General features: G+C 33.0%; 2 protein-coding genes across 3 annotated transcripts; one reads left to right on the top strand and one right to left on the bottom strand.

The window, feature by feature from the left end:
- Positions 1 to 2,781: 2,781 nt before the first annotated feature.
- Positions 2,782 to 8,326, top strand: LOC110628982. 2 transcript variants are annotated; one of them, XM_021775807.2, is made up of 7 exons: positions 2,785 to 3,025; positions 3,358 to 3,463; positions 3,553 to 3,623; positions 6,275 to 6,559; positions 6,720 to 6,804; positions 7,373 to 7,481; positions 8,118 to 8,326. In XM_021775807.2, exons 1-7 carry the CDS (start codon positions 2,996 to 2,998, stop codon positions 8,194 to 8,196), a joined length of 765 nt encoding a protein of 254 aa, XP_021631499.1. In that variant the 5' UTR covers positions 2,785 to 2,995; the 3' UTR covers positions 8,197 to 8,326. The 2 variants fall into 2 exon arrangements, with proteins under 2 accessions (XP_043805764.1, XP_021631499.1); XM_043949829.1 differs by lacking the exon at positions 6,720 to 6,804 and having other exon boundaries at positions 2,782 to 3,025.
- A 333-nt stretch (positions 8,327 to 8,659) lies between these two features.
- LOC110628983 (ras-related protein RABH1e) lies at positions 8,660 to 17,532 on the bottom strand. The gene is made up of 6 exons (XM_021775809.2): positions 17,301 to 17,532; positions 16,959 to 17,029; positions 10,151 to 10,239; positions 9,757 to 9,868; positions 9,369 to 9,459; positions 8,660 to 9,199 (listed from the first exon to the last, which is right to left on the bottom strand). The coding sequence occupies exons 1-6, from the start codon at positions 17,415 to 17,417 to the stop codon at positions 9,056 to 9,058; spliced, it is 624 nt and encodes a 207-aa protein (XP_021631501.1). The 5' UTR covers positions 17,418 to 17,532; the 3' UTR covers positions 8,660 to 9,055.
- Between the last annotated feature and the right edge of the window lie 1,501 nt (positions 17,533 to 19,033).

Below are 19,033 nucleotides of genomic sequence, written 5' to 3'. Positions count from 1 at the left end.
GGAAAAGTATTTGCTCAAGAAGACTCTTACCATGCTGGCCCATGAGGTGATGGATTCGGGTAGCAAATAGAACAATGAATCTTTGGCAAAATAATCAAGGGAGAAAGGAAAAGCTTTGAGTTTAACATGTTCTTCAGAAATATCTTGAGGTCTCATTGTTGAGCATACAATGTGAAATTCTTTTATTTGTTTATGTGGGTCCTCATTTTTCAGACCTCTAAATTTTGGGAGAAGATGAATTAATCCTGTTTTCAGTTCAAAAAGGGCTGTCAAAGGTGGATAGGTGATGCACAAGGGTGGTTGATCACCTACGGGTGTGGCTAGCTCGCAAAGAGTCCTTTCTTGTGCTATTGGAACTCTCACCCCAACATTTTCAGCAAAGACAGAGGTGGTTCAACTTCTACAGGTGCTCAATGGGGTGCTTCTAGTGCAACAGATTGCATACCAGCTGCTGTTGGTTCTGTCACTGGTGCAGTAAGTTGTGCAGCAAGCTCTTGGTCTTCGCTTGTGGTAGATGAAGATGGTTTTGAGGCTTGGTTCCTCATGGTTGCTTGTTTCCTCAAGCTCTTGGCGGTACGTTCAATTTTTAGATTGTAAAGAAGAGTCTCTTTACGTCCAGCCCTAGTCATGAAAAAAAATATATGTTAGTTTAAATTAATTCCCCAGCAATGGCGTCAATTTCTTGATGGGTGTCGAAGCCACCAAAAATAATCTATTAAAATATCAACAATTAAGAATTATATATGGTGGTAATAGGATCGAATCCACAGGGAATTGACACTATGACTTTTTAAACAATGACTTGGGAAAATAAGTAATAGTAATAAAATAAGGGGGGATTTTGATGATGAACTAAAATAAAGATTAAAGCAATGTAAGAAAGTAATAATTAAAAGAAGAGCAAATTAATGAGAACACGCTCTAGTTAAAGTATATGATCCGTTTCAGTTTGAAAATTGATCATCGATACTTGAATTCTTTTATTCATCTCAATAAATTAGTTTTGGTTATGGAAGATGCTCCACATAACCAAATATCTCCTTAGGTTTAGATTAATTAGGAAATGTTCACTAATTAATCACTAGCCAACAAATCGCCAAAGAACGTCCTTGAGATTTTTACTTATCAACTGTCAACTGCTTTAAGTAATAGAGAGACCTAATTCTAACTGACCAACCACATGGTGAGTTTGAGTTAGATTATGCAACTTCTTAGTTGTTATACTAATTATTACTTGTGTTTGAACAACCTAAACAATTACGGATTTTAAGCATTCAAACTAATAATATACTATTTTGAAATCAAGAACAACGGGTCCTATTGATCCAATGATAAAATAATAATAAAATGAAGAACAAAATTTGCATAAATATTGAAGAATAAAAGATTAACATTGGAGTTTAGATCTCCCAATTCATATAAAAACTGAAATTTCTTCCTAACTTCAATTAGAAATATAGTATTTAGTCACTCATGACTTTGAAAAGAAAATACAAAGAGAAAAAAAAAAGAAAAGAAAGGATGCAGATTTGGTGCTGGCTGATGGGTTCCTTTGATGTCGCTGTCCTCATGCGTTTATAGGCATTTAGAACCCTAGTAGATCCTCTTTTGGAATTGTAATTCTACTTTGATTTGATTTAAGATTTATCCCTTGAATATATTTCTTCATAAGTAGAATTCCTTGGTTTGAGGAGATATTTGTGCCGTACGTTTGAAGATATTCAGTGTAGACCCCATAGCTTTAATGAGGAGACTAAGTCTTTGAACTTTTAAAATTTGAAAATTTTCCACTTGCTGTTAGTTTTATATAATCTGTTAATTTGCCCAGTTGATTTGGACAAATCGTCTCGACAAACCTCAGTTTGAGAGCTTTATGCGGGACAGTTCCGGATTTCTGCATAAGTTGTTGGTTTGGACAAGTCGTCCGGGTAAATCACCATTTGAAGACTTTCGGGTTTTCGTGTATTCTGCAGGTTTGGTCAGTTGGCTTGGGCAAGTCGCCATCCGAAGACTCCTGGATTTCTGCCTAAGTTGTCAATTTGCCTAGTTGGTCTGGGTAAATCGTTTGGGCAAGTCCACTGTAGGTTAGGATAGTTCCGGGTTTCAGTATAATCCGCGACTTCATTGTAATGAAGGGTTTGTTTAAGTCGACTGGTCCAATCATTTTCACGGCTTTTAAGCATCTTTTCATCAATTCTCCTTTTCTTTTTACTTTTTTATAAAACATGGTGAAAAACACAAAATAAGTTAGAAAAGTACTTAATTAAGTGCTAAGAAAAGTAGGAAAAATGTGTCAAATTACATTAGATTAGCGCTGCGATATCCAGATCATTCTTTCTATGGGTGAAATGGCGTATCAACTTATCAGATCTTTGCCATGTAGTCGTATTCTATGGTAACAGCTCATTACGTATTTTGAACGATTATTATATCGCATCAATACCATATAATTTATCAATTTTTCACTTTAGAGTCTATAAATTAATTTATATCAAAATAATATCTCATAATAAATTTTCACACCAATATTTGTAATATATAATTGTCATTGTTCACTAATATGTGACACTACAAAATACTATTTTGAAATAAATTAAATTATATTTCAAAAAATCAACGAGATTATATGGTATTTTTATTCTTCTTATTATTTCTTTTTTACTTTCTCAAAAAAATATTGAAAAGCCAATGAAAAAAAGGGCATTTTGGTCATGAAAGGAAAAGGGAACAAAAAAATTGTCGTTATCTGAACGTCGTAATCAGGAGCTTTTCTGATGAATCGCGCCACATCAAGCTGCTCTCCGATGTAAACCTCTCTTCACATCATCCTCTCTCTTTCTCTCCCATTCTGTCTACTGTGCATCATAGGACCATATCTGCACACGCACATGTATATATATATATATATATACAACATGCACACTCTCACACATGCATTATCTCGAGTATGTGAGCGGCCATCTTCTTTACTGCCAATCTGATCTCTGTCTCAACAATGGTTGCTAATGCTATTTCCTCTCCCCAGGTAAGATCTATTTTCTTTTATTTCTTCCTCTCTCTTCTTTTTGATCTCTAATAAATTAGCTGTACTACTCTTTCTTTTCAACTTCTGCTTTCTGATTATGCTAATTTCTTCTCAAAAACCTTTTTTTTTTTCCCCTTTTTTGTAGTTATGCTCTAATTTGAATTTTCTTTTTTAGTTTTTTTATTTTCTCTGAAAGCAAGAAGATTGCATGCATTGTTTTCTTCAGGCGGATTTGCCATGAATATACGTACAAATTGTTAATCTACTCATTTTGTAGCTAGGTACGGCTATATACTTGATCGTAACATAGAGGAAATTGATTTTGAATCTAGGAAATCCCAGGGATTGTTGATGGAAGTTGTGATCTACCTGTTGCTGGTTCTTGCTTCCAGTTAGTAAACCCAAGTTTCGATGAGGTCAGCCAGCAGTGCACTCTAGGTATTGAGAGTTGTTGGGTCAGTTACTGAGATTCTATTTTTTTAACCAAGTATCTATGGCTGATAAAAGTTCCTGTTTTGGAATGTCAGATGTTTTCCCTTTACTTTTTGAGAAGACTTCGTTTACAATGGAAGAAAGATGCGCCTTTCAGACTGCACATGTAAGTTCTATTGCTACAGTTTTTTAATTTACTAATTACTTCTGTTAGGGAAGAAGAGAGTTACTGTACTTTCTTAGTTTAGAGTTTGGTGTTTCAATTAACTCGGTAATGGGTTCATATGGAATCCATTAGCTACGGAAAAAGACATGCTCAAGCTCTGGGATTTTCCTCCCTTCCTGCTATCTCAACTTTTTTCTTGCTGATGCTTCAGTTTTCACAAGGCACTACTACTAGGCCTTGTCTTTCTAGTTTTTTTTTCTTCTTCTTGATATACCCAAAGTACTAATAAACTAGATAGCTTTCTAATTTGCTCTGGGGAGCTGAATATAAATTTTATAAATTAAACATAAATGGTCCCACAACACTAATTTCCCAAGGAAAAAACATGTGCCTTCCAAAGCCTCCATTCATTATTTAAATCTGCACTTCAAAACTGGTAATTTTCCTAAGGAGCATCAATTATATTTTTATACTTCTTGTGAATCATTAGTGGCAATTAATTCATTAAAAAAAGTTAATAAAAACAGATTCATGTCTTAGCAATTAATAATAATTGCAAGCACATCAGTTTCTCTTTCACGGTCTGAGTACTGACTCTGTCTGCTACTGTCATAGAGCCATAATGCCATAAATGGAGTTAATTTGATCTGTCAGAAACCCTCCGCATAGTTTCATCATCATTTATTGAGTCATTATGACATGTATTCAGCAACATATACTGGTTATGTTTTTGCAAGATACTAGTTGGTTGTCCCACATAATATGGCTAGGAAGTGCAAGACTGCTTGAACATGCTCCGATCTAGAGATTCTTGATTCCTTTCATAGTAGTTATTTTCTGTTATAGATGACATAGTAATCATTCCCACTGTTTTTAGAATCTAACAATTCATTAGTTGATTCGTATAACTCGATCTGATTTCCACCCTAGAAATTTGAAACTATGGGGTAAATCTTAAATGTACCTGAATATGATCAAATCATGTGATTTGAAACTGAATCTTACAATTTGATATGGATCTATCTATTTCGCCGATTCTTTTTCTATTCTAGAGGGTTTTTTTAGAACTTTTAGCTTCAAAATTTAATATTTGACTTTATTTATATGGTGAAAAGAGAGCATAAAACTTTTCCTTTAGCATTTTTTTTTCACTGGCCAATTTTCCTTCTTGCTTTTTTCTTTTTCTTTTCGTTTTCTAGTTTTGTTAATGTACTTCTCTAGTCATAGTTGTCAAATTAGGACATTTTGTATTAATATATTGTAACTCCTTAATATAACCATTATCATTTTTTTGTTATTTAATTATTTGATTAAATTTAAATGAGAGTTTCAACATGCACAATGATACTAGATTGTTTACAATCCAAGACATAAAACAAACACAAAATAATAAGAATATATTGTTTTATTATAAAGCATCAGTAGTTAAATGATAATTCTATATCTATCAAATATATGATTGTGATATGTTTTTATTTATTTTTAAAAGATAAATCATTTTTAATTAATTTTGAGATTTTTTTTATGGAACCTTACAATTCGATTCTTGATCTTGATTTGAGAAATATTCAATTAATGTCTTTTGAAAGCTGTTTCCAAATGCAAGTAGCAAGTAGAAGGGTCTCCACAAATCATTTTCTTCATGTTTGTGCTTTTTTGTCCTTTTTTGGCATAAATTCATGTTTGAACTCTTGAATCATTTTTTAATTTATAAAATTTGTGCTCTTTGTTTTTGGGTGTAAAATCAATATCAGGTTTAAAAGTGCAGATACAAGAAAATACACTATATTGAACTGTCATTTATGAACTGCTTAAATATTCTTAGTTTAGGAAACCATCATTTAAATTTGCTAGGTACTTGGGAGTTTTGGGGAGTTCTATAGTTCATGGTTCAGCTAAATCATTTCTTAAGTTGCTCTCTCTTGCTTTCTCAAAAACACAAGCGCAAACAAAAATACACACAAAGGTTTGCAAGAAAGTTCATGGCCAACATTTTTTTATTTCCATTTCCTCCTCTAAAATAGCTTTAAATTGTTGTTAAGAAGCATTCTTTGGGCCATATAGTAAACACGAACAATGCCTTTTCCTTTGTCAGTCTTCTATTTTATCAGTTACTTTGTTTTGTGATTGATGGGCAACCAAACAAAAATTTTAAGCTAATAGGTGGGCATGCCCATACTGTATGTAAGGAAGTAATGAGACTTATTTTTGAATGATATGGTATTACTCAATGCCACTTCTTGTATACTTAATATATCCACACTTCACTCAGTACACTTCACAACCATAAAATAGCAACAATGGGCCGGTCTTTACATTGGCAAACAACAATAACAAAAGAAACAAATACCAACATAACAACTAGCTCTGATGCAATGTTGGAGTATGAATCCGTAGATTTAAATTAGTAGACGGAGTTGCTTAAGCTATATACAAAGTCGTATCAAAACTGTTATGGGATTACTTTTTGATGATTAGACCAACCTTTTAGTTATAGAAGATTTCTTTGATTTTGATCCTCACTTTTCAACTTAGCTCTATTATTCTGTTAATTCATATTTGCTTTAGACAAAGATAGAATGAGTATTTTGCAGTTAATGGAGATTGTATGCTTATATGCTTTTGCTTTTTCCCCTTCTCCATTTTTGCAGTGCCAAGATGTCTATAGTATTTCAATGTTAGAGGAAGAAAAAGTTAATCCAAAATGTATATCACAGCCATCATTGTTAAGCTTTGTAGAACTTCCTGATTCACCAAAAAAGCAGCAGTGTTTAGATCCTCAAATGAATTGCCAGAACTTCATTGGTTTCAAAATGGACAATGCAGATGCTTATTCACCATGCGTTGTGGGTATAGATGTTGAGATGGAAAATTTGGAAAAAACGAAATCCAATAATGAAGCTGTTGGAAGTTTAAAAGGCGAAGGTCTGCTAACTGTAAGTCCATCTTCTTTATTGTGTAATTACGGCTTGAAAAGATCTTCATGTGCAATACATCAAAAGCATTTTCTGGCCATAGTTTGTTTGATAGAGGTGCTCCTGTCTGCATTTAGTGTTAGTATTTTTAATGGACCATTGTTTGTCTGGGTTATTGCAGAGACAATTAAGCTTAAAAACGTGTGAAAGACTTGTGCAATTATTTTCAGATCCCAGCTCCGCTTTATTGAAGTTGATTTCTAAAGGTATACAAGCATATTCTATTAGGATACTGCTTTGTGGCTAATCTGGAAAATTTGTGATAGTCTGGCAGAGAAACTTCTTTTAGCAAATCCCACTTATGCTGAATCTGTTTTCAAAGAGGAGAAGTAATTGCATGCTTCTGGTATTCCACATCACAAGGTTCAGTTTGGTGCTTCTAGCCAATAATAATATAATAAATCAGATAATAAAAAAAATAACTACCTTGTTATTTTCTACTGTTCAAAAGTTTTGAGAGTTTTCAACCGTATTGGTGGTGGATTCAACTTTTTAAGTTCTTATATTTTAATAAATTTGCTGATGTGTTTATGTCATGGTTGGTTTGGAGCAAACCTTGTGACATGGAATCCAGGACTCGTGCTATAATTTCCCTTCAAAGGGAGATGATTGTTCTATTTTCTGTATTGTTTCTCCAATTTCTCATGCTCCTGGCATTAACTTATTATCTGTATCAAAGACATTGACTTGTACTTTCTTTTGAAGTCTAGTATGATACAGATACATCATATGTATGACTACTAAAATAAAAGCTCTTTTGGTGCTTCTGTCTAGATAAATCATTCAATGAGAGAATCAACGATACACCAAACAACAGATGGAGAAAGTATAAGCGTGCAGCATCATTTGATTCAAGAAATATTGTTCTCCTCTTCTCAATCTTGTAAGTTCCTATTTCACAAGCATATTCAATAAGATAGATTTTAGTGGAAGATATGTTTATGGAAGTCTCGGCATTTAGACATTTGGTTGAATTTTTGATGATCTATTGGGGGAGATGTTTGTATGAATAGGTCGACAATTATATCACTTATAAAATATTTTGTATGTGTAGCAGTTTATTCCCACAAAAATAAATTTGTGGAGATTATTGCGATGTTAACTGCCGGTTAATGATGAGGGCTTGGTTGAATTGGTTCATTTGCATTCTATGTGGTCCAATTTACGTTTCACATCTGAATAGAGCACCTTGCTTCATTTTCATCCTTTGATGTCAGTTACGAATTGTTCAGTTTGCCTTGAGTCTGAGTTTCTTATGCATTATAATTGTCTGGCATCACCAGCACTTGCATAACTTGTACATTCAATTGCTGTAGCAAGTTTTGCTATTTTTAAGTAAAAGTGTGCTTCATCTGAGCAGGATAACCAGCTCATGTGACTGAATCTTTGTACTCTCTCTCTCTCGTGCTTAGGATCAAAGTAGGATAGGAACTACCAGGCAGTAACTCCAAAATAGGTGCCCAAGATTTTCTTTCTTTTTCAATCATATCAACTTACCATGTTTATTTGTTTGATCCAGGTCAAGTTTGGGGACATTGATATTGATATTTCTGACTCTGAGAGTTAGGCAGACAGCTGATGGTTTTGTTAATTTGTAACAGATATCCTTGAGAACTGCGGTTGAAGTTCTCTTTTCTCCTCTTCAATTTGTTGTATTAATTTTCTCCATTATGTACATAAGTCGCACTGTTTTAGAGATTTTAATAATTAAAGTGCTTTTTCCTCTTATTTATTTTTGAATTACTCTATTTTGGCCTTTCATATATACTGCTTTTCTTAATAGCAAAATGGACCCTTCCAAGCATTAACATTTACGCCACATGGTAGAAGAGAGTAATGACGAACTGTGACCAGTGCAAGTTTCTGCCATACGATTTCTATAAGTCTTCAGGTGCTTCTCGTAATAGTCTAACTCAGTAACTGCAATTCAAAGTAAATACCTTCTAGATATGAATAGATTCCAGTTGTTGCTGATGTTTCTGATTTACGAAAATTGCAAAATGCTAACGCCAAGTTTCAATCTAAAGGTGCGACATTTTTCAATGGGATAAAAGAAAGAAGGGCAAGAAGAGGAGAGGATTGGACTCTTCAATTACAAAAGAATTAAGATCTTCAATTACAGAATTGATAAGCTAAAAGTTTTCTTCTATGGTAATATATATTTTTTCCAAAAAAAAAAAAAACTTAAGGACAAGTTTCAGAGGAAAATCATAAAAAAAAAAATAATAATTAACAAATATGACGAAACACATCAAGTACCGTTTTACAGCTTGTGGATTTTCTGCCCCAAGAAACTTGAAACCTGATAGCACATTGAACAAAAAAGCACCATTCTGTTGCAATTATCTTCTCGCTGTCAAAATCACCATTCCTATCGTCTTCTGATCTCAATTGGGGTATATTTCAGCATTGAAAGTGCTTCAATTTGTTTCCTTTTTTCTTTTAAATACAGTATCTCTAACATGCACAACCTCCTCCTTGCTGCTCACTCTGGGATGAATTGACAGTGGGCTTGAGGTTCACATCAACCATGTCTTCTTGTTTTGTTGAAGAAAGCGTTTCCATCCCCGGTAAGGCAGAAGCAATTTTCCGGAATAAAGGCTGCAATTCATATACTCAAATCAAGCTGGAAGCTATCCAAAGTGAATAACAGAAATTAAGAGAAGAAATGCTATAGCTGCAACATATGTTGAGGGACACTGTATTAACTATCATTGCCTACGTTATTATTACTTCCTCTAAAAGCTTAACTTGGAAAATACGTTTTCACCTTAATATTGAACCCTGCTTTTGCACTGGTTTCTATAAACATTACTCCAACCTCTTTTGCCTTGTTATCTCCTTCCTCTATAGAAACTTGCCTGTTAGATCAATAATCATACATAATCAATAACAATGAAATCAATGATCTCAAAATACATCTGGAATTTATTAGTAGAAACAAACCATTGACAATTGAAAAAAGCACATCAAGAATGGAGAAACAAAAAGAACATTGGGAAGTAAATTAATTTCCTGAAATTTTTGAGGATTCCCAGTTGTCCATTTCTCCTTAAATCAGAGTCTATAAATGTAAATGAGAAGTAAACTCGTGAAACAAATGCCAATATTCAAGCAAGCATTATTCATCAAATTAGTTTCATCAGTTTCTTTCTTACCTTTTATCAACAAGATCAGTTTTGTTTCCAACAAGGACGATAATGACATCACTGCCTCGTTCTGTTCGTACCTCCTCAATCCACTTCGAGGTGTTCAAAAACGATTGCCTATCTGCATCGATTATACAATTCAATGAGAAATTATTAAGGGCAAATTTATGGAACACACTAAACTTCAGCCTTTATGTCGACTTGAGAAAAAGAGGGTGTGCGTTAGGGATTGAGTTTTGATACACGAAAAGGCACCAGTTACAATTTTAGCTTCTCATAACACACTTACGAATGTTCAGATGGATGTTAAAAACATGTATATAAAACCATCCTGTTATATTACAAGATCAAAGTGATTAAAGGAAACTCTCAAGGAAACATGTATTGGACTAAAACAACTCACTGGCCACATCATAGACAATTACAGCAACGGAAGAATCCCTGATATAGCTTGGTATGAGACTCCTAAATCTCTCCTGTCCAGCAGTATCCCTGCGCAAACAGAATAACTAAATTTCAAACACCAGAACTGGGGGAAGAAAATGGAAAACACTATACATCATCATAAACAGTGCACTATAACAGACACTAACGAGACTTCCCAAGAAAGCATAGGCAGGTGTTTATGGCCTACAAGAATGTTTGTTTTTGACTACAGAACAACTTGTCATCCTGCAATATTTATCAAGAATAACATTTTCTACAGCTACTCATAATTGGGAAACCTAGAACACTTATTCAATATTCAGCCAATCACTGCTAATTATATCTGGTGTTGCTACAGTATGAACTTGTCCCTTAATATGTGTTATTAAGGCAGAGGCAACACTAAGGTCATAGAGTCTCCTATCGCCTTAGGCGAAGGCAAAAGACGAGGTGACACCTTTTTAAAAAAGTCAACGATCGTTTATATATTTTAATCTAACTAAATATTAATTTCTTTAGTTATATTAAAATATATAAAAAAATAGTTGGTGATAAATTATAATCTATGTATAATGTACAAAAGATTAATATTAATTTCTCAATATATATATAATTAATATATAAATAAAATTATAATCACTATAATTATAAATAATGTATAATTAAATAAATATATAATTAATATATAAATAATTAAAATAATAAATAAAATTAATTAAATAATAATATTAACCGATAATAAAATAGTATATAAATTTCTAAATTAAATTATAGAATAATTTATTAATAATATTATTTGATATAGAATATAAATAAAGAATATAATTCTAATATAGACTACAAAAATAATAATATAATATGTATAATAAAAAATAAAATATATAAATATAACTAAAGAAATTAATATTAATTTTATATAAATAAATATTATTTATAAGTAAATAAATACTATTTATTATATATTACCAATATTAATATTCTATTTCTATAACCACTTTCTTCCTCTTTTTCTCCTCTTTTTCTTCTCTGCTTCCTTCTCCCAGCGAGACCACCTTTTGCTCTTTTCTTTTTGCCGTTAAAAAAAAAAATGTAGGTGTTGCACACTAGGTGACTCTTTGCCTGCCTATTCCCTAGCGTCTCACTCTCTAGAGCAAGCGCATCAGAAAGAGGCACCTCGCCTGCTGAGGCAAGGGCGCCTTCTAGTGCCTTTCGGTGCCTTCAATGGCACCTTCAACAACATTGCTCATAATCAAATATAAATAAGGAAAAAAGAATATTTCTTGTGATTGTGTTTCCAAATATTTCACTGCTTATTTGATGGAAAAAGAAAATTCATATTTTTCCACAACTTTAGGTTTTAGCGTTATATTATATACTCAAAAGTGTTAGAAAATTATTACTAAAATTTAAGTCATGTGGGAAGATTTTTTTTTTCATAAATATGTTATTAGATAAACAGGGAAAATTAATCTACATTATATGAGCACGACTTCTATCATCCACCATCTCTTCCATCTAGAACGCATTATCACCATTTTAACATTTTCTTCCAATTTTTGTTTGCATATAGTGAGCAACACAAATAGTGAATTTGTCTTGAAATTGACAGTCATGGATAATTAAATCCAAAACTATAAAGTTGAGCCACTTACACTCGAAAGCTGGCAAAATAGCTAAATTTAGCCTAGTTCGATTGTTTAAAACACGCACTCTAAAAAAACTAACAAAAATGTTTGGTATTTTACAATTTGCCTCCTGAAATTTGTCAAAACAAACTAGACCCTCTCTCCATGCTCTTAGCTCTTTCTCATCTTACCCCCTATTATAAGTTATAGAAAGTAAATATGTTAATATAGGAAGTAAATATTAATAGATGGGTCAGTTGCTTAATCTTAGGGATTGTATAATCATATACTTATTTTCCTTCCTATTTAGATACCGTCTCTCATGTATAAATAAGTTGTAATCTCTACTGTGAAACAACAACAAATATTATCTTCTACATGGTATCAGAGCCTTTTTCGTAGAGATTTAATTTTTTCTCTCTCTCGTCAAGTTTTAAATTTTTTTTTTTTGAGATTTAGGACTCTGTTCATTTGGGTTACCCATAAAGGGTAACATTTGGATCTCACCGTCGTTAGAGTCGCCACACCGTCCCATTGTCAGATCTGAGGTTTGTTTGCCGTTCGGGTGTTGGGTGGAGGTGTTTTAGGTACTATTCATATTCGGGTACTGTTCATCGGCACTGTTCACGGTATTGTTCATTGGCACTGTTCATCGGCATTGTTCACAGGTACTGTTTATCGGTACTATTCACGCCGGGTACTATTTTCTGATTCTGTGTTTCTTTTGTTGCTATCGTTTTGAGTTGGTTGTCCTTATGGCTGAAGTTAAAACCACCACTGCAACTGATGTGATTCCTATGATGACTAAAATCACGGAACACAAATTGAATGGATCTTCCGATCAGGGAATTTTGATATCTATAGATGAGTATGCACAATTCATCCAATACCAGGCATCTCTAAAATCCTCTAATTCCTCCTCTATCACTGCAATTGCCGAGTCAGGTAACTCTACTGCATGTCTTGTGTCTTCATCCTCCAAATGGATTATTGATTCTGGTGCTACCGATCATATGTCAGGTAATTCTACCCTTTTGTCCAATCTTGAGTCTCATACATCGCCTTCTTATGTTACTCTTGCTGATGGCACTAAATCTTCTGTCATGGGTTCTGGTCATGTCAACTTAACCCCTTCTCTTTCTGTATCCTCTGTGTTATGTCTCCCTAAGTTCGCATTTAATTTGTTTTCCGTGAGTAAACTCACTCGTACATTAAATTGTTGTGTCTCATTCTTTCCTGATCACTGTGTTTTTCAGGATCTTTCGACGAAGCAGATTATTGGTAGAGGGAGTGAGTCAGAGGGTCTTTGCGTCTTGGATCAACAACTACCTTGCTCTCCTCGATCTCTGATATGCTCCATGCGTTTAACACCTTTTGATGTTCATTGTCGTTTGGGGCATCCTTCTCTCTCGGCTTTGAAGAAGTTATATCCACAGTTTCATTCTTTGTCTATTCTAGATTGTGAGTCTTGTCAATTTGCCAAACATCATCGTTTACCTACACTGCCTCGAGTCAATAAACGGGCTTCGTCCCCCTTTGAGTTAGTTCATTCAGATGTTTGGGGTCCTTGTCCTATTGTGTCTAAGTCTGGCTTTAAGTATTTTGTTACTTTTGTTGATGATTTCTCTCGTACTACTTGGTTATTTTTAATGAAGAGTCGTTCAGAATTATTTTCTATTTTTTGTGCATTTTATGCTGAAATCCAAACCCAATTCAATACTTCCATCCGTATATTACAAAGTGATAATGCTAAAGAGTATCTCTCTGGGGAATTTCAATCTTATTTGTTACAAAAAGGGATTTTTCACCAGTCCTCTCTTGTGTTGCCACTCCTTCACAAAATGGAGTTGCTGAAAGAAAAAATCGACATCTTCTTGAAGTAGCTAGAACCCTCTTATTCCAAATGAAGGTACCTAAATATTTTTGGGCTGATGCTGTATCCATTGCTTGTTTTTTGATCAATCGCATGCCTTCCTCCATCCTTCATGGTGATATCCCTTATAACATTTTGTTTCCCACTAAATCTTTGTTTCCTATTGAGCCACGTATCTTTGATTGTACTTGTTTTGTTCGTGATGTTCATTCACAGGTTACTAAATTAGATCCCAAATCACTCAAATGTGTCTTCCTTGGCTACTCTCAACGTCAGAAAGGGTATCGTTGTTTTTCTCCTGATCTGAATCGGTATCTTGTGTCTGCGAATGTAACATTATTTGAGTCCACTCTGTTTTTTCCGCCATCATCTGTTTATAACACCCAGGAGGAGGAAGACGACCTCTTGTTATACACTATTCGCTCTCTGTATCCTCAGACTACTCCTACACCTTTCGCTCATGTGCCAGGTCGTCCTCCCATCTTTCATGTGTATTCCAGACGCTTAAAGGACTCTGACTCCGTTCCGCTATCCGCTTCTTCGTCAACCGATCCTGCTCCCACTGATCCTTCACTGTCTGATTTGGATTTGCCCATTGCTCTTCGCAAAGGTAAACGTACTTGCACTTATTCTATTTCATCTTGTGTCTCTTATGATCAATTATCCTCCTCTTCTCGTTGTTTTGTCACTGCTTTAGATTCTATTTCAATTCCCAAAACTGTTATTAAGGCTTTGTCCCATCCTAGTTGGCGTGCTGCAATGGAAGAGGAAATGATGGCCCTTGACACTAATGGTACTTGGGAGTTGATGTCCTTGCCCCCAGGAAAGCGGGCTATTGGGTGCAAATGAGTGTTTGCAGTGAAAGTAAACCCTGATGGATTTATTGCTCACCTTAAGGCCCGTTTAGTGGCTAAAGGTTATGCACAAACTTATGGAGTTGACTATTCTGATACATTCTCCCCAGTTGCCAAGCTCGCATCTGTCCGATTGTTTACTTCCTTGGCGGCTACTCATGATTGGCCTTTGCATCAATTGGTTATTAAAAATGTTTTTCTTCATGGTGATCTTCAGGAGGAGGTTTATATTGAGCAATCACCTGGTTTTGTTGCTCAGGGAGAGTCAAGTAAGGTTTGTAGACTTCGAAAATCACTTTATGGCTTGAAACAGAGTCCTCGGGCATGGTTTGGCAAGTTTAGTGAGGTGGTCCAACAGTTTGGAATGAAGATTAGTAAGTGTGATCACTCAATGTTTTATAGAAATTCTGATAGTGGAGTAATTCTGCTTGTAGTATATGTGGATGATATCATTATTACAGGAAGTGACATTGCTGGCATCACATCCCTAAAAGAATTTCTTAAAACACAGTTTCATACAAACGACTTGGGTTCCTTGAAATATTTCTTGGGAATCGAAGTTATGCGGTGTAAGAAAGGCATCTTCTTATCTCAAAGAAAATATGTTCTTGATTTGTTGGCAGAAACAGGAAAATTGGGTGCTAAGCCTTGTAGTGCCCCAATGATTCCTAACCTTCAACTTACCACAGAAGACAGTGAGCCATTTGCAGATCCTGGAAGGTATAGAAGATTAGTTGGCAAGCTGAATTATTTGACGGTGGCTCGTCCTGATATTGCATATTCAGTGAGTGTGGTAAGTCAATTTATGTCTTCTCCTACTGTTGCCCAGTGGGATGCTCTGGGACAGATTCTTTATTACCTTAAAAGGGCCTCAGGGCGAGACCTATTCTATGACCATGAGCACTCAAATATTGAATGCTTTTGTAATGCTGATTGGGCAGGCTCGAAAATTGATAGGAGGTCAATTACTGGGTATTGTGTTTTTGTAGGAGGTAACTTGGTCTCATGGAAAAGTAAGAAGCAAAATGTGGTCTCCCGTTCTAGTGCTTAATCTGAATATCAAGCCATAGCACAAGCCGTTTGTGAAATCTTGTGGGTACGTCAACTGTTGGAAGAAGTTGGGTTCACAAATTCGGTGCCTGCTAAGTTGTGGTGTGATAATCAAGCAGCTATCCACATTGCCTCCAATCCAGTATTTCACGAGAGGAAACACATCGAGATTGATTGTCATTTTGTTTGTGAAAAGGTCCAACAAAAAATAATATCAACACGACATATCCAAACTGGAGAACAATTAGGAGATATTTTCACTAAAGCTCTAAATGGGACTCGAGTTGATTATATATGTAACAAGTTGGGCATGATTAACATTTATGATCCAACTTGAAGGGGAGTTATAAGTTATAGAAAGTAAATATGTTAATATAGGAAGTAAATAATAATAGATGGGTCAGTTGCTTAATCTTAGGGATTATATAATCATAGGCTTGATTTTCCTTCCTGTTTAGATAACGTCTCTCATGTATAAATAGGTTGTAATCTCTATTGTGAAACAACAACAAATATTATCTTCTACACCCCCTTTCCTCCCTCTACTTGCTTTTTGAAAAAATCACAACAATAGCAGAAAGCAAAAGTCAATTGAAAATTAAAATAAAAGTTAACAATACCATCAATTCATTTTTATCTCTCAATTTGACCCCCAAATTGAAAATCAAAATCAACAATCCAGCATAATATATTCTACAAGTTCAACAACAGAAAACTTATTGAAAAAGTATTCTTTGAACAATGTATATTTTTTTAAAAAAATTTCATCAATTTTAAGGACTAAATAGCAATTTATTAAGGATAATGATGTAATTTGCCCTTAATCATTTAGATCCCTCACTTACTTTTCTAGCATGTATTGTTTAATTTTAGCTAAAATACTTGTCTTTTAAAAGAAAATTTACTATTTAATCAATATATTATGGAAAAACTTATAAGTCTCTCAATTTTGAAACATCTCTAAGGTATTACTATTTAGTTATTGTGATATGATAAAAAGTTCCTCAATTTTATGAAAATATCTACTAATTAGTTTATCAGTATTTTGAAAGTATTTTAAATTTTTATACCGTACTTAATGACTCAAATTAATAAAAAGACTAATTCGTAGACTTTTTAAAAGTTTTAAAATATTTTTCAAAACTAAAGAACTAAACGGTGAGTTTTTAACAAAATAGTAAATTTTCCTTTCCAAAATTTAGATTTAATTCTTTCAACTTTACGACTTAGAATTTTATCCAATTTCAGCGGCAAATTGACACTCGTTACATAGACAATCCTAGATAAGAATAGCCATCACAAAATCAAAAGAAGTGCCATGACAAAGATATAAGCAAAAATATACAGGAAATTCTCCAAAACATAATTACAAAAATCTCATACCAAAGCTGTAAACGAACGGTCCGATCTTCAAGGTACATTGTTTTGGACAAAAAATCAATCCCGATGGTCGCCTGCAATTCATGACAAATTGAAGAACCAATAAGAAACTTCCTGAAATAGATCTAAACAATACTAATTTACTGGACTTGATGATTTCGAATCACATATCAAAGATCCAGTAAACAGCCATTTCGTATTCATTTAAGATCCATCTAAATCAAAGGATTAAGGTTCAATTCCTCAATTTGCTCAAATCAAAATTAAAATAAGAACACAATTCTCCAATAACAAATAATAAGAATTCAACCCAAAGAAGGCAGGAAAACAGAGAGATGAGATGACCTGATAAGTGGTGTCGAATTTATCATACATGAAGCGAGTGATGATGCTGGTTTTGCCTACCGATTGATCTCCCAAGAACACCAGCTTGTATTTAGCCAGTGGAGACACTGTCGCCATTCTCAATTTCTGGTTCTCACTTTTGTTGGGTTTTTGTTCTTAGATCTGAATCTCAAACTCCTACCAATTTCTCTCTCAACAATTCACTCAACGTACAGATTTGAAACTTTCGAGTTCGTTCCATTTTTATATGGGCAAGCAGAAACCGCCAACCAGGACGACGCGGCTCAGTCAAAACGGCTTTGGTACTTTTTTTACTTTTCCTCTTTAGCCCCTGTGGATGTTCACTAGGTTACCTTTGATGTTAGGAAAAATTAATATTTAGTCAATATATGGTAAAATTTATTAATTAATTTTTAAAATTTTAAAAAATTATTAATTAATTTCTTTATTATTTTTAACTTTTAAGTATTATAAAAAATTTTAAATATTTGAATATAAAAAAATTAATTATTTTTTTTAAATATTAAAAAATATTTTAATGTAATTTTTAAAATTAAAAAATAAAATTTATGAGTTTTCTTATATCATAATTATAAAAAAATAAACACAATAAGTAAGTTAAAATAATTAATTAGTAAATTTTTAAGATGTTAAATATATATTAATGTATTTTCTGTACCATACAAATAAAATAATTTTTATTTGGTATTATAACTTTTGAAACATATTAATTACAAAAATATATATAAAAAAATATTTTATAGCTTCACTCATTTTTATTTTAAAATTTATAATTTAATTTATATTAAAATAGTAAATTAGCAAATAACGTAGTTTTTAACACCGTAAAAAAATATTTACATGACAATTAAAAATAATTATTAATTAAAAAATGAAAATATAAAAAAAATACATTGTGATTTGATTATTTTCATTTTAAAAATTTTAATTTAATTTGTATTAAATTAATATATTATGATATTATTTTTATATTAATAATTTTAACGATATTTAAAATTATCCTTTTTGCTAACGATATAATATGATATAATATTATATATACTATAAGTACTATTTTAATATAAATTGAATTATAGGTTTTAATGTGAAAAATCGATAAATTTAAATAAAATTTTTTTATATTTTTTTCTTAATTAAAAATAAAAGACTACTTAAAGTAAAATAGATTTTTTAAAAAGGAGTTAAATATTAGAATAATAACATTAAAGTAAAAAAATAATTAAGATTTTTTTATTTTTTTCTTAAAAAAAATATATTTCAGTTCTCAAGTCAAAATGTTAAACTAACTGTCAACTCCTTTCAAATTTGGTGCTTGATATTACGCAACAATTGTCTAAAGTAAGTTATGAACTGTTACTGTAAAATAGGATCATGTGGTAAGAGTATGATAAATCGATACGCAATTTTACCCGTGAAAAGGAAAATCTAAACACCGTAGCATCCGGTTTTTTATCAAGATTCGCCCTCTCCTAAAGAGAACGAGTCTTCACATAAAATTACCATTAGCAGGCATAATTCAGGAGATCCCTATTACATTTGTGATTACGGGATCTCCGATTAATTAGCCGATGGGTTTCCTTATCAATTAGTCGGTACCTACCGGATTTTCAGGAACTGCTATAGTTAACTCCATTTTCTTACAGTATAAAAGTTAATGATCACAAAGATAAATGTATGCAATTCTTACGCAACTACTCTTGAATTCTAAGCAA

The sequence above is a fragment of the Manihot esculenta genome, chromosome 13 (genome assembly GCF_001659605.2).
Source record: "Manihot esculenta cultivar AM560-2 chromosome 13, M.esculenta_v8, whole genome shotgun sequence".
Taxonomy (NCBI): Eukaryota; Viridiplantae; Streptophyta; class Magnoliopsida; order Malpighiales; family Euphorbiaceae; genus Manihot; species Manihot esculenta.
The sequence above is the reverse complement of the archived record's forward strand: the minus strand, read 5'-3'. Positions and strand labels throughout refer to the sequence as shown.

What these genes read in the sequence shown, in the direction of transcription:
- LOC110628982 (XM_021775807.2), top strand. Translation starts at nt 2,996, where the DNA reads ATGGTTGCTAATGCTATTTCCTCTCCCCAG. An exon ending in GCGCCTTTCAGACTGCACAT is followed by an intron (nt 3,624 to 6,274) that starts GTAAGTTCTATT and finishes CCATTTTTGCAG; the next exon opens with TGCCAAGATGTCTATAGTAT. An exon ending in ATTGAAGTTGATTTCTAAAG is followed by an intron (nt 6,805 to 7,372) that starts GTATACAAGCAT and finishes GCTTCTGTCTAG; the next exon opens with ATAAATCATTCAATGAGAGA.
- LOC110628983 (XM_021775809.2), bottom strand. Translation starts at nt 17,417, where the DNA reads ATGGCGACAGTGTCTCCACTGGCTAAATACAAGCTGGTGTTCTTGGGA. An exon ending in ACCGTTCGTTTACAGCTTTG is followed by an intron (nt 10,240 to 16,958) that starts GTATGAGATTTT and finishes CTGTTTGCGCAG; the next exon opens with GGATACTGCTGGACAGGAGA. An exon ending in AAGCAGGGTTCAATATTAAG is followed by an intron (nt 9,200 to 9,368) that starts GTGAAAACGTAT and finishes TATGAATTGCAG; the next exon opens with CCTTTATTCCGGAAAATTGC.